General features: G+C 36.9%; 1 protein-coding gene across 4 annotated transcripts in view; it reads left to right on the plus strand.

Annotated features, from left to right (window-relative positions):
• NME7 (NME/NM23 family member 7) overlaps positions 1-15,831 on the plus strand; it is a 173,996-nt gene that overhangs the window by 40,792 nt on the left and 117,373 nt on the right. For all 4 annotated transcript variants that reach the window (XM_072946172.1, XM_072946173.1, XM_015245090.3 and 1 more), the window contains exons 4-6: positions 7,242-7,352; positions 11,085-11,135; positions 12,406-12,613. In XM_072946172.1, coding sequence (XP_072802273.1) covers positions 7,242-7,352; positions 11,085-11,135; positions 12,406-12,613 — 370 coding nt within the window. The remainder of the gene's footprint in view (positions 1-7,241; positions 7,353-11,084; positions 11,136-12,405; positions 12,614-15,831) is intronic.

Genomic DNA, 15,831 nt, shown 5'->3' on the forward strand with positions numbered 1-15,831 from the left:
ATTGTAATACATACTGTCTATTTTTTAGTTTTATTCACAGACATAATATATGTCTGGTAAATATCAATTGAAGACAGAATATATGAGTGTTGCAAAAAGAAAAAATATATTAAAAAATTGTGATACAGAGAAACTGAATCTGTTTTGGAGTCAAAACTACATCCTTAAAGACCATTGTAGTGATGCCTCAAACAGTGAATTATTCAGAGGGAATGCCCTACAAAAATTTGTTGAATGAATGAGCTTACATCCTTGAAAATAGTTGTTGTGTCTGGGGGAGGCGCTTCTGGCCCGCTGCCTCCCTGCCTTCCTCCCTCCCTCTCATCGCATGTGGTTCTTCCTGGGAAGTGGAGAAACTGTAGCCTGGTGCCTTTGTGTGTCTCTCTGGCCTCCTCTCTTCATTGTTTGTCAAAGCTACACTTGTCATTCTGACTTTTCCTTGGTTTTGATTTAGAAGACGGACAAAACAAGTTGGAGATGTAGCTGAAAATCAGGCTATCCAGAAAAAAAAAGGACTTGTAATAATTTTTTTCTTCTGAATGTCAATTTTCATTATTATTAAAATGAAATTTTCATTTTCAATCTCTACATTTATCAGGGTGCAGCTTTCTGAGTCTAACATGAACTATATTTGAAATGCAATTTTAATTGGTCATCTTTCTTGGCTCTGGTTTCTGTGGCTTATGTTATATTGTACTGTGCTGACTTGGGGGATGCTTTGCATTTATGGAGTGAGTGTTACAGTAATGAAAAATAGGGATCACTGGTGGAAGGTAAGGCTATATATTTAAAAAAGCTCCAAAAACTATGTAATTCTTTAGGAAAAAAAAATCTATCAAACTATTTTTTGAGGTTTGCCACCCAAATAACCAGCTGATTACCTAACATCTAAGTCCCTTCGCTGTAGTGACTACTTTACAAGCTCTTTATAATTCTTGAGGTGGTTTGATGCTCAGTGTGGGTATTGGTACACAGGTGGTGATAGATCAGCGGGGTAGTGAATGACTCATAAAAAAGGAAAACCAAAGGTTCCCAGGATAATTTTGAAATAGGAAAAAAAAAAAAAAGAATGTTAGATAAGTAGGAATCTCATTGTTATAAGATCTGGTAAAAGCCTATGGGGTTAAGGAAACACCAACTACACTTTATTTATAAGTGATGAGTACTTATAGCTTTAATTTTTTTGAGCACATGCTATATGCCAATCACTGTGGTAGGCACTTTGCATATGCCTCTTAGTTCAGGACTACTTCCGGTTTTCATTTACATTAGCAAAAATAAATGAATTAGGGAGACAGGGTTACTCGTATGACCCAATCTGAATAAAATAATAATTGCTATAACAATTATAACATATATATCAACTCTGATTTGTCTACAGTGAATGTTGTTGAGTCCATTTTACAGAACAGTTCAGTAACTTGTCCATAGTCAAACAGCTACAAAATGAAGGGAAGCCAGTAAATCTTGCGTTTGACTCTAAAACTCATTCTCTTTCTAAACCTCTAATTAATATGTTGGTAGGTACTATTGAATGGACTGATTTAAAAACAAGAGGAACAGAGAATGTGAAGACAGATTTTAAATATGTGGGCTTTATAAATATAATTAATTAAAAGATGTGCAGCATTATATCTTTACTGACTTAAATTGTTTCACCATTTTCTCTTCTGATCCTTTTCCTAACTGCAAGTGGGATAAATCCAGCAACCATTTGGGTGATTTAAATAAACTTCAGAATTCAAGAGTTTTAGAATATACTGTCTTATTTAAGTGACCAAAAAAGTAGGCGTATCAAGAAATACATGCAGTTCTACCATGGTCTTGTAGAAACAGCTTCTATGTAATGATTATAACTTAGCCTAGTTCTCAGTTTTGCATATTGTCAAGGAAAATTTATGAGCTAATTACCTCCCTGTTATATTTATCATACTCAGCTACTTGCTTTCTGGAGTAAAGTCTGTAGTCAGAGGGAGGAGTAAAGTTGATCCTCATGGTGCTCATCTGCTAATTTTGAGGCACTTATTGAGATAATTCTGTATGATTCAATTAAGCTCACAAACTAGACTCAGCTTTCTAATTCCCGTTAACTGTAGAAATCTGACATTTGATGCACATTTGTTCTCTCTTTTTAAAAATCACTGTATTGAGGTATAATTAGCATACAAAAAGCTGTAGACATTTAACGCATACAGCTTGGTGAGTTTGGAGATAAGTATATACCTGTGAAACCATAACCACAGTCAAGGATGTAAACTTGTCTATCACCTCCAAAAGTTTCCTCCTGCCCCCTTATTTTTTATATTGATTTTTCTTTTGTGGTAAGAGAACTTAACAAAAGATCAACTCTCAATTAATTTTTATATTCTCTTTACAAAGCTCCTCAAATCAAATGGATAATGTTATTAGTTGTCAATTAGAGTATTTGATTTTAATTTTAGACAGTAATGAATTGATGCTTCATGGTTCTATTGTTCAGATGTAAAGACATCATTCAAGCTTCTTATCTCTTGAGTTCAGTTAGTCTCCATTCTCCCCTCCAAATTATTAACCAGTGAAACACTGACAGGTACCGGATGCAAATTGGTTTTATTTAGGCTGCCTGGTATAAGCCAACTTTAGAATGGTTGAAGTTTTGTTCCTATTCCTACTTCTCCACCCCACTCCCTGCCCTCACTCCTTCCCAATCTGTATTTTGCGGCCTGCCTGAGGGAGAGAGAGATCTGCAGATCAAGCCTTGACAGCACACTTTCCCATTGATCATAGGAGACAGAGCGCCAGAGAGAGGTTGGCTTCCCTACAGGTGCTGGCCTCTGCCTTTTTGGCGGGGTTGGGGTCCAGGGAGGCTTTTGGGGGCTTCAGACTATGCTCTCAGACCACCCAGGCAACTGTGGTCCACCTTCCGTAAGCATCAACTTAACGTAATCTAGGTTTACATTTAGATTCAGGTAAATGGTTTGAAGCATTTTTTAAAATATTAAAATAATGTGGAGTAGAATAAAAAAATCCACGCTCTTTTTAAAAAAGATAAATGGAAGTCAGCAGTGATGACTTGGTGTCCAGTCAGTTGTTAAGGGTGCCTTGGGGGAAAAGTTTGAGAAACAGGCCTTAAGATGCCAAACAGGAGAACAGTGGATGGGAGAGAAGTTGGGGGAGGGGAGGGAAAAGAAACGCCCGGAGGCGGGAGGAATCAAAAAGAAGAGTAAGGGACTGCTGCGTTTACCAGCAATTTCCCCAAAGGTATCTGCCCTTTCTGTTTTCCTCCAACTTCACTGAGGCCCCGTCAGGCATGAAGGACCCAAGGAAACAGGTAAGCTGTGGAAGCAGGGGAAGAACTACAGACTACGCCCTGCTGGAGGGCCTGCAGTTCTGAGAGAGAAGACGCAGGACCACATACAACCAGACACCCTTAACTGCGGCCTGAAGAGCAGATGAAGGGGGTGGAGAGAGGGCGCCCTCTCCAGGGAATGGAGTAGAAGCACGTTTACTCAAGAGGAGCAAGGGTACACATGTTTCCATTGCTTTTGGAGTTTTATTTCTTTAAGCCAATTGTCTTAACACTTTTGAGTAGATCGAGGCTACTTCTCAGGGGAGAAGGCCAGACGAATACGGGTGTTAGTTCAATTCTGCTCTTGCCTTTGGGAAACTACTTCCTCAATACCAATTACTGTTACTTTACATGTCCTCCGAGGTGGGGGTGAGCAGTGGCCAGCATTGAGTTTTGGCAGTTAGAAGGCACTGAAATGCATTTAAGTAAGACCTTAGTTCAATTCCCAAGGCCTTGCTAAGATTTCATCCCACTAGTCTTTTTCTCATCTTTACTTACCTATGGTCTCAATGTCTGAGATGGCTTACTATTGATGACCATGATACTTCCAACGACAGCATAACTGCATTTCAAATAATGCCGTGAAAAATACCTTCTCATTATTAAGCTCCCAGGGAAAAATTAAGATTCCTTCCTCTGTTTACTACCAAGAAATCTGTAGGTAAATCCAAGCAAATATCACTTGTACCAAAAAAAAAAAAAAGATGTCTAATATCAGGCAAAAACTGAATTTCCAAAACAACAGTGAAGCTATGTAAGTTGGAAGAAAGAATATTGGAGCTAAAGTGTTCTAAACTCTTTGTAAAGGGTTTAAGATACCATACAACTTAAAAAATTTTAAGTTAAATAAGTGTGAAAGTTTCACAGCAAACCACTAGACAAATAGCATATAAACTCGAAACCAATAGGGAGTACAGTAGGGAGACGCATGGCTGCCCAACGACGTCCACGTCCTAATCTCTGGAACCTAGGAATATGTTACGGTGTGGTCAGGCCATTGAAGAAAGCTGCTCTCTCTCTCTATCCTCTGCTTGACCAGTCCCTGCTTCATTCACATGATTATCCAATTCTCTTAATTAAGGCTTAATTAGCCCCTGGTTAACCGATGGGCCCAGCTGACATCAATTCCCGTGTAAATGGGCGCCTCCTTCTCCCGTGAACGGCAAGGATTGCGGCGTCCTGCCCACGGTCTGCCGCGCACGGTGCTGCGTGCGGCGGTGCTCGCGGTATCGCTCCAGGACAGTTTGTGTGAGATTCTTCTGTCCAATAAACCGCTTTTGTGTTCGTCTTCGGGCTTTCTTCTGTCTGGAGGCTGGGCAACAACAAGGCTTGCAGGCCCTGCGGGGTGCAGCCCAACAGTTATCTTGCATGGTAAAGAGAATTTATAGATTTGATTAAGATTACAGCCCTTAAGATGGGGAAATTATTCTGGATCAGTCCCTTTGGTGCAATCTAATCACAGGAGTCCTTAAAATCAGAGAACCTTTCCGCCTGCATAGAACTAGAGAGATGTCAGGGTAAGGAGGACTCGGTCTCCACTGCGGGCTTTGAAGGTGGAAGGAAACCGCAGCCAAGGAATGTGGGTGGCCTGAGCCATCTTTCCCAAGAATGGGTTTGACTGATAGCGTATTTTTGGTTGATTAATTAGTCTTTTTGCCATCTCTTTACTTTCAGCTTTGTTAAGTTATATTTTAGGTGTGTCTCTTGAAAACAGCATGTAGCCCTTAAAAAAAAATTCAATATGAAAACCTCCAGATTTTCATTGGTAAGATTAGTACCTGTACATTTATATGTTGTATTATTACCATTGTGTGTATTTCTACTATTTTACTGCTTTCCTGCTTTTCTATTTCTCTTGCTTTTTTTTGTTAGTTCAGGTGTTTGTCGTCTCTTTAGTTTTCTTTCTGTAGTTTTCTGTTGAAGTCATAACCAATTACCACAAACTCAGTTCCTTAGACAATACAAATGTACTGTCTTACAGTCTTATAGATCAGAAGCCCAACACAGTCCTCGCAGGCTGAGATCAAGGTGTTGCAAAGGCTGCACTTCTTTGTGGAGGTTTTAGGGTAGAATCCATTTCCTTGCCGGTTTGGTTTCTTGAGGCCTCAACAAAAGAGAAGCCTAGCTGCTTTTGCTGACCCACCAGCAAGTGCAGCTGTGTGATCGATCCCAGGTGGAACCACCGCCCAGCCAACCTACAGACTCTTGAGAAACTGCTTGGGGTTTTAAGTCACTACATTTTGGGGTGGTTTGTTAAATGGAGCGACAGATAACAGCAGTCCTATTAAGATATTTTTGTTGCCCTTTACTTTCTTTGTGTGCTGTGTTTGCTTTTAAATAATGCATTTGATTCCTGATTCCTGTCTAATTTTCCTTCAAATATATTTTAACTGTTATCTACTGAACAAGCAAGCAGTGAAGACATGACAGAGGAACACAGTAATTCATCAGTTATCAACGCTTTGTCTCCTGTAGGCATTTAAGGAGAAAATGAAGCTGTGTTTTAAACTAAGTTCTGTCAGTTTTCTATTTTTCATGTCGCATCTTGTTTGCTGCTGCTGTTCTATATTTTCTTAAGCACTATGGCTCATGAAAATTTTTCCAGAGTTTAGAATAAACAGTCATGATTTGGCTTTATAATTTCAAACAATGTGAGCTTAAAAAGTGACAGGTTTTAATTGTATCTTCGATGAAGCCATATAAAATGCTGTAAGTGACTCACTTGCTTCAAAATAAAGAAAAAAGTCTGATAGGGCTTGAATAAACAGACCAAGATGAACAGCCTGTTATTTTAAAGTTTTAAAAGCCAGCCATAAGTTAACAACCAACTGTAAATAAGGATATTTATATCATTATGTATTTAACTAAGGATATTTATATCATTATATATTTAGCTAAGTTTTGTCTCATTGGTGAAAAAAATCAATTATGAAAAGGCCAACCATTCTCCTTTTATGGGTTCTTTGAATTAATGTCAGTGTGTCAGAGCTATTGAAAATGATGGAAAGTGGCAGGAATTTTTTCATTTTGTGTGCCGTATAAACTCAATTACTGCAACTAGTCTGATTTTATCTTGCATTTGCAAACATTAGTTTTGAGGATTTGTAATCATGCTCCCTCTTACTAATGTTAACAGTGACACTTGTGGTGTGGAAGAAGCACAGACCCAGAGTCATATGAGCTGGGTATTCTGTCCTCAAGGTGACACAGACCAGCTGTGTGACCTTTGCAGCGTTACCTCTCTGAGCCTCATTTCCTTGTTAGTAAAATGAGGGCACTCAGGTGATCTCCATCTCCAAAAACTATTTCTTCTGTGGCTTTAGAGGGGAGAGTGCATAGCTCTGATGTATCCTTTTAGAGAAAAGTATAATTTTAAAAGTTAGCATCATGTTCACTAGCCATACACTTTGTCGGGTAAGAAGACATTTGTTACTTTGTACATCATTCATGCTATGAATAAAGTGTCAATATAGAAGAATTGATAATTATTTCCACATCGGTGCTGAACTGACTGCATAGCATACACATGTTAAAATTTGAGACCAAAACTCCAGCTCATAATATTTAATGCAACTTTTTAGAGAATTGCCTTCTTTTATAAAACATATTCTAAGAAGTAGAAATTTTAAACACTTGTGTTTTCTAATGTGGGCATATTTAAAATAACAATTTAACTTTTTTTCCTCTAGGCTTTTATTATTTTTATAGATTGGGTACCTAATTTTTATTTTCTTGGGGGAAAAAATAGTGAACTTCCTTTGTATAAGTTTTTGAGACCATTCATACACTTTTTATAATTAACTTTGATGTGTGATGATCTAGGATGATTTGTTAAGGAAAATACCACTGTTTGGTAATTATAAGTAAAAACTGCTGAACTATTTTTATTTTTAAAACTTATTCTTCTTTACAGAACATTAGCCCTGATTAAACCAGACGCAGTGTCAAAAGCTGGAGAAATAATTGAAATAATAAACAAAGCTGGATTTACTCTAACCAAACTCAAAATGATGACACTTTCAAGGTAAATTTTTTGATCATTTTCAGTTATGTAACGTCTAGTTTCTTTTTTTAGAAAAAATCATCTGTATGTCATGTCATTGCTTAAAATTAAACTTCCACAGAATGACAAAGAATAGAATAGTAATCTTATTAGAATGAGAAAATATAAGACAGTGGGAAATCAGATGCATAAATAATGATTGAACTCTAAGCAAGTAGGAGTTGTCAGGTTATACTATTAACTATTCACTAGATATTAACCCCATCTGCTTTTATAGCACCCATGTTTGATAATCACAATCTCTTAATATACAAGTATAACACATTGTACAAAAATGACAGAAGAGATGTTAGCACAAAAATGACAAAAATATTCTAACTATTTCTTCTGTTTGACAAGGGATTGTTACTGTTGAGATTGTCCAAAGTGATGCATTTGGAAATATGTATATTTAGTTCCTCCCAGTATGTATAATCGGTTGATATACCTGTTTACTGCTCTGAAAAGCAAAGCTGTTCTATCTGAACAGATACTTTCAATGTTACTTAGTGAAAACAAGACTTACCTTTCTTTAGGTAGGGGCATTAATGCAGCTGTTAGGCAGAGCTGGACCCAACTAATGTTATTCCCCTCATCCTTACATTATTCTTATGTTATTCCACTGATTCGTGTTTATTTTTAGTTAGGTGTCTTCTCACTGCTGTTCCTGGACATCTTTTCCATGGGACAGTTGCTTTTTCGTCTGTGAGAACCGGGACAAGGAATAGCAGTAGATGCTCAATGCAGCTTTGATAAGTCTGATCTCTAGAAACTTTAAGAAGACATCTTCGGTTTACCCCAACACATCTTACCTTGAATTTTTCCCCTATGTAAGATTTCCCAGTTGGCTTACTTTCTAGGAAGGCAGGAGGCTTCTATTTCAGAGCACAGACTCCAGAGCGAGATTGCTTGTAACTGCACAGCTTACTAGGGTTGTGATTCTGAACAACATACCTCTGTGCTTCAGTTTCTTCATCTGCAGAACGGAGGTTATACTAACACCTGTATCATAAAGTTGTTTTGAGGGTTATATGAGTTTAATATAGGTCAAGTGCTTTGAAAAGCTGTGGCACATAGTAAGTGTATACAGATGTTAGCTAGTAGTAGTAATAGTATAGTACTAGGGGTATCATTATTATTTAGTAGAAACCAAGGTCATGATCCTTTATAAGTACAGTTAACTTTGTTCTATTTCTGTCTCAATTGAGAATGCTTGCCCTTATAGCAGGCAATGGGACTGATCTCTGGAGAGGACTTTGAATAGTTTCAGTGAGATTAAAAAATTTTTTTATGTCTCTACACTTCCAGTGCTTGATAATTTGGCACCAAACTTCCCACAGTAAAGATGCCCAAGAAAACTCACTGCTTTTTACATTGTTTATAGCACCTCATACATCTGTACTAATATTACTGTCGAGTCTTGGACTTTTACCCAATTTGAAAGCTAATAAGTTAGTCTCTTACTCTCAGGGATGCCAGCAGAAGACGTGAGACTTCTGAGTCAGAGACAAAGGACTTAATTACGGCTCAGCAAGCCGCATGAACATCGTGTTTCTCTTGGTTCCCCCTTGCCTTCATGTCCCGTGGGAATAATATGTGGGCCCTGGGTGGATGCTGTAGACACAGCTGATTGCATCACAGCTGAGGAGCCCTGAACTTCAGTTACCCACTGTTTCATTAATAAGCAGTAAACAAGCCTGCTCTTTGTACCGAAGAGACATGACCTCATCCCTCAAAGTTGCCCACAGTAAACTTAACTCCAAGACATGGCTAGGATAAAGAGTGGCTGCATTCTTGGCCTACCCTATAAGACGTGTCAGGAGCGCCAGAGACCCACGGAGGAGTATCTCCCAATGCTTAAACCCTTTCTGAATTTGTTTACTCAAATTTCAGTTCCTGCGTCATGATAGTATCCGAAAGGCAGCAGCTGAGTTCCATCTGGCTTTGTACTTCTAGTTCTTGAATCAGTGCCTGATTCAGAGTAGACATTAAATAAATATTTTGTAAAAGAATTAATAGATCCTTGTGAGAGAATGGTGAGTTTCTTTATACAAACGCAACAAAAGAAAACTTCTCTGGGTGGTGATGCACTTGTTAATATTTCTCTCCATCTGAACTTTTAAAGGGAGCAATTAAATAACAATGAGAAAAAAAAATCATAAACTCTCATCTTGGTTTCAATAATAGATTTTGAATGGAAATGCTGTGGGGTCAGTGACATTAGAAAAAAACAATGAAATACTTTTAGTAATTAAGATTTTTCTTTTCCTTTGTATTAAAGATTTTGATTTTCCTTTTTTTAGTTAAATTTTAGAATTGGCTATATTAGTAGTCTCATCGCTAACTCTTCTAAAATCCTTCCCACATGAGTTTTTCAGACATTTGGTGTTACCTCATTTTAGGCTGCAGAATAGTATATCCATATCTTTTTTGTGAATTCTTCTCCTTTCTGAAGTTGGTAATAGAAAGGGCATAAGCAGTCAGAGGTTTGCAATCAGAGATCTGGGTTCAAATCCCCCTGTCCCTCTTCCCTTACTAGCACTTTGACCTGGACGAGTTAGGTAATCATGCTGAACTTCATTATTTTCATATGTAACATGAAGGTGATCATACCTATTTCTATGTATTGGGAGGGCTAATAAAATAATCTAATGTTGGCATATAATAGACTCTAAAAAGATGGATTTTCTCCCCCTTCCATTTCTTGGGATGAATTTTATTTTCTTTATTTACATAGTGTACTTTCATAATCTCTTCATAGCCAAAGAGAATATTTTAGTACACTTGGTTTGAATAAAAGAATAGCCTGATACAGCTTATTATGTGAATTCATTTTGTAATAGAGATCTTTGAGATCTTAAAGCATTGTGTGGTAAATTATCAAGCCTGAAAGTTGTTGGGGGATACTTTAATTTGCTACTTTAAAAAGTAGTTGATGTTGACATAATTTGTCACATTCTGTGAACTCAGCTTAAAACCTTTGAGAAAGCTGTACAAGTTTAAGAGTGGTACTTGATTAGAGATTTAGACTTTTCAGCTAATCATTTTAAAAGCCCATTATCCTTTCATTGTCCCTATAGTTGTGGGAATATAAATTTAAAAAATAAATCCCTCTTGTCCTTAATTGAGATTTCTGAATATCTCCATATTACTTTTTTTTTTGAGGGTGTTAGTTCAAGCGTTCATTTTTTAAATACATTAATAACTAGTAAGAATACAGTGGTATGCATAATTTGTCAAGCACTTTTTAAATACACAAGTATATAGTCTTTTTGGAGCAATCCAGCTAAGACAGAAAATTATAACTATTAAATTAGAAGTCTAGGCTAACCTCTCAAGTTTAAAGCCTGTAGAAGGAAGTGACAAATTTTGAATTGAAGATGGCTTTGCATTTTTTGATGTAACTTATTTGAACTTTAAAAAACAAATATTTCTTATTGGTCAGATGTGTTTTTAGAATGTTGAAGATGCCAGTGAAAAGGAAGATAAGAACATGAGTAATAGAGTAAATATGGCTTCTTATATTCATTTTAATTTTACATCTTAACATAGAAATCCATGCTAGCAAAAAATTTGAAAAGAGAGGGGATTTGAGCAGAATATTTGAAAAATCATTAATCAATTCACATATTGGTCAGAGAATTTCATCTTTATTAATGTAAGCTAAAATAATTTCCTTACATAATTCTTAACTATTGTCACTTTATTTTATAGGAAAGAAGCAACAGACTTTCATATAGACCATCAGTCCAGGCCCTTTTTAAAGTAGGTGCTAACCTTGGGGCTCGTGTTGCGTCTTGGAGGATATCCTGGAAAACTAAGGAGTTATAATTTTATGATTCAAAAATTTGTTCCATAAGAATAATCTGTCGAAAAGTCCTTAGCAGCATCTTGTAACTGCAGAGAGCTTTTTTCTAGGAATTGTTTTTTCTGTCCTTTTATTAGATAAGAATTCTCTTATCATTAAATATATTAAAGTTTAATCAGAAGCTAATATAATGATTTCCTTAAATTATAAGGAGCATAGCTTTCTTTTTAGATTTCAGTAGATTGAAAATAGAGTGATGATTTCATTTTATGTTGAATATGTTTTGTGGTTTAAACTTATTTTGGCATCCTCATGTATATAAAACATTCATAGAACTGTTCTATGTTGACTAGTTTGATATACATTTTGTTCCTTGAAATTCAGCAACAAATATGTTAGAAACTGTATCTATGTTCTCAATATTTGGGTTGTATTTAAAGTTAGTGAATATTGTGCACCTCATATTACTATTGAGAGACAAAGGAGAGTGCTTACACTTCTAAAACAGGAGGACGTCAGCCAAACTGCTCCAATAGACATGTCATTTGGTGTTCTGCACAGAGTAGTGTTTTACTGAAGAAAAGTTTTATATAAGAAAATCATTGTTGTAAGATTATTTTAAACTAAGCATTATAAAAGATTCTGAAACCTCGGTAGAATAGGCATATATAATTCTCTTGGAAATTCTTCTTTGTGAGGGTCTTTGTGTGTGTTGATATTACTACAGCTCCTTGCTGAATGTTTTGTATGTCACTGGACCAACTCAGTGCTTACTGATTGAAAACTCATTGTCATTTTGTGAATTCCAATAGATCTACACACAAAAACTCTTATTACAAATATAAGACATGGCTCTCATCACTTTATTATGAAATTTTAACCACATGAAAATAAAAAGATCCTTCTGTACCTTTCAGAGCAATGCAAAAAGCACAGATCATTATGCATTTTAAATGAACGAAATAGTCTTTATTCAATGAAACAGTGATTTTTCTGCTAACAGTAATTGATTTTACAACGTTAGTGATCTGTAGTGACTTAGGTCATGCAAGACACTCATTTTATGAAAATTTTACCTGCCCATGTAAAACTCACTATGGCCAATGGTTCTGAGATCATAATATTCATGTATATGTTGAAATACTCAAATAGTAATATATCCTTATTAAGAGAGAGATCTCAGTTGATAGAAAAATGTAGCAAATCAATCTTTTACCTGTTTCATAGTGAGCTGATCCAGTTTATTACGAGTGGCCCTGTAATTGCCATGGAGATTTTAAGAGATGATGCTGTATGTGAGTGGAAAAGACTTCTTGGACCTGCGAACTCTGGACTGGCACGTACAGATGCTCCTGGAAGCATTAGAGCCCTCTTTGGAACGGATGGCATAAAAAATGCAGCTCATGGCCCTGATTCTTTCACTTGTGCTGCCAGGGTAAGGTATTTTAAAAATATTTTAATTCTGTTTTGGTTTTGTTATATGTTTAATGTCAAAGTAAAGCCCTTTGTAACTGCTGACTAGGGTCGATTTATACAGCTGACCTAGTAGAAGAGAAAACCTATGACCTTTTGCCTAAGATTAAACAGTGTTTCAATGATGTCTCCTTTGTGAACTGGCAACCTGGCCATGGTCGGTCAGAATAACTTTTCTCCAATTAAAATGGTTGTCCCATTTTGTTCCAAAGACTTAAATTACTGAGGCCCATCAGAGTTTGAATTATTAAATTCATGTAAGAAAACCAGTTTATGGAAAGTGAATATTCAAAAAGAAGGCATCATTTGATATATTCTTTCTTTGACTCAGACTTGATGCTCTGTTTTCAAGCTTAACATCCTTTTTTCTCTTCCTATATATAGCTAGTGTTTATGAAAACCTTTCTACAATTACTCCTTATTTGAAATCCGTATAAATAAGGTATTGCAACTGGGTTTATACTGGTGTGGAATTAACAAAGTGCAAGTTAATTCTTAGCATTGTGAAAAGTTTCTCAGCTAATTTAAGATGGCTTTTATTCTGGTCATGTTTGCAGTGGAATAATACTAGAAAGTTTTATGATACAGTTGACCTTTGGACAATGTGGGTGTTAGGGATTCTAAACCACTGTGCAGTCAGAAGTCTGCCTGTGACTTATAGTGGGCCCTCCATGGCCACATTTCCTCCACATCCAAGATTCCTTGGCATCCATGTATTCAACCAACCGCAGGTTATGCAATATCGGAGTATTTACTATTGAAAAAAATCTGCGTGTAAGTGGATCAGTGAGCAGTTCAAACCTTGTTGTTCAGAGCTCAGATTTTTTTTTTCTCACAACTCTTATCAATAAATCTTTTCCATTCTCCTTTCAAGCTAGACCTTGAGTCTGATCATTATGGTCTAAATCACTGTTACATTTTGTCTGGACTATTGTAAAAACCTCCTAAATTATTCTTTCCTCTCTTCTTCTCTTCCAATTTATGAACATTTTACCTTTTCCAAGTAAAATTAACCATGTCCAAGTGACCTTTTTAAAACAAATCAGATTAACAATTCAGCTGTCAAACTCTTCAGTGAATTTTTGTCTCTTATAGAATAGAATCTTAATATTTATTGTAGCCTCCAAAATTGACCTGATCCAGTTCCAATCAATTTCTACATCTTCTTCTGTAACCAATCTCTCCCTTACTCGCTGTTTCTCAGGTGTATTGGCCATCTTGCTATTTTTAGAATAGCATATTGCTGCCTGGCTTGTTCAATTAACAGCAGAGGAGGGGCTGATGAGGTCACAGAAGTAATCAGGGAGATATCATATGGTTTGAAGATTATGGTAGTATAAGACTTCTGTCTTTTTCTCTGAGGAAAATGGAGAGCCATTGCAGGGATTTGAGCAGAGGATGACATGCTTGACTTGACATCTAAAAAGATCGCTCTGGCTGCTGCATTGAGAATAGACTGTACAGGGCAAGTGTAGCAGCAGGGAGCCCAGTTGAGAGAATGTTGCAATAATTCAGAGAAACAATGGCTTGGACCAGGGTGTTAGCAGTGAGTCGAGCGTATGGATGTAGTTTAAAATAGATTTTATGAGGCAATACTGATAATAAAATCTTAAATCCATGTAGTTAAGTAAAATGAGCAAGGTACAAAATAGTGTGTATGCGATGCTACTATTGTATAAAAAGAGGTAAAGAATGTATATTTTTATTAAAGTAAGATGTTGAAATGTGTTACAAGGTTCTCATGTGTACTAGTTTCTACTCAGGGCAGGCTGGAGGTGCCCTAGTGGCAAGAGAATAAGGGTGCAGAGGAAGATTTTCACTACATATTGTCTACCTTTAAAAGTTTTTAACCATGTAAATTATTTCCTGTTCATAAATATATAAAAAAATCACTGGTCTAAAAAACATATTTTAATGATTGAGGACCAAATGATCAAGATTCCCTTCCAGATTGAATATGAGAGTCTGAGAAAGAGATGTCAAGGATTACCCCAAAGTTCTTGGCCTGACCAACTCAAAGGATAGAATTTACATAAACTGAAATGAGGAAGGCTATGGCTGGAGTCAGTATGGATGGAAAATAAGAGATTACACTTTGAACGTGGAAACTTAAGATGTATGCTTGTTTATCCAAGAAGATATATTGAGAAAAAAATTGAGTACGTGAGTTTGGAGTTCAGGGGAAGGTCTGGACTAAAGGCTTAAATGTTGGGGGCATCAGCATACAGATGATATTTCAAGCTGTGAGGCTGGGTGAGAGTACCAAGGAGAGAGAGTGTAGCTAGAGAAGGAAAAAGAACAAAGACGGAATTTTGTGCCCTGGTAAAGGGTTACAGAGGATAAAGCAGTAAAGGAGTGTTGAGCGACGGAGAAGGAAAACATTCAGAGCCAATGGTGTCCTGCAGCCACGTGAAGGAAGTATTCTGAGGGGAGAGAATGATCAGTCGTGTCAAGTGAGGTGGGTGTATCAAGCAAGAAGGGGATTGGGAACTGAACATTAGATTTTGCAATGCGGAAATCATTGGTGAACTTGAATAAGATGAATGTTGATGGAGAGTTGGAGGCAAAGCCCTGCTTGGAGTGGATTTAAAAGAAAATTGGAGGACAAGAATTGGAGACAGTGAATATAGACAATTCTTTTCAGGGAGTTTTTGCTGCAAAGGTGAGCAAGGAAATGGTAGCTGTGAGGATAAGCAGGGTCAAATTTTTTTAAGCTGAGAAGAATTATAGGTGTGAAAAATTGATGAGAGAAAAGTAAACTTACTGGAACAATGTCATTGATTAGGTGACAAGGAATGGAAATTAGAGCCTGGACTGGCTGTGCAGTGGTGCAGGGCTAGTTGTCTATAGCAACAAATGGGAAGGCCGAGTATGAGGGTGCAGGTGAGGATTCTTATGGCCTCAGTTTTCTCAATAGGAAGCAAGGTCGAAAACTGCTAAAAGTGAGGATGGGGGAGAAGATATTGGAAGGTTAAAAAAAGAGACATGTGAAATAGGCATCTGAAAGACTAGGACAAGGAAGAGATTAGGAAATATGGTATGATTGCTGTGCTGAATGAATGGCCCACCTGAAATTCATGGTCATGAATTATGAGTGTGAATGTTCTCCTGCCATGTTCAGCTGCATGGGTGTAGGTGCAGAGTAGGTGAAGGGTTGCTTTAGCCATAGTTGTGGTTTTG

The sequence above is a fragment of the Vicugna pacos genome, chromosome 21, assembly GCF_048564905.1.
Source record: "Vicugna pacos chromosome 21, VicPac4, whole genome shotgun sequence".
In the NCBI taxonomy this organism is placed as follows: Eukaryota; Metazoa; Chordata; class Mammalia; order Artiodactyla; family Camelidae; genus Vicugna; species Vicugna pacos.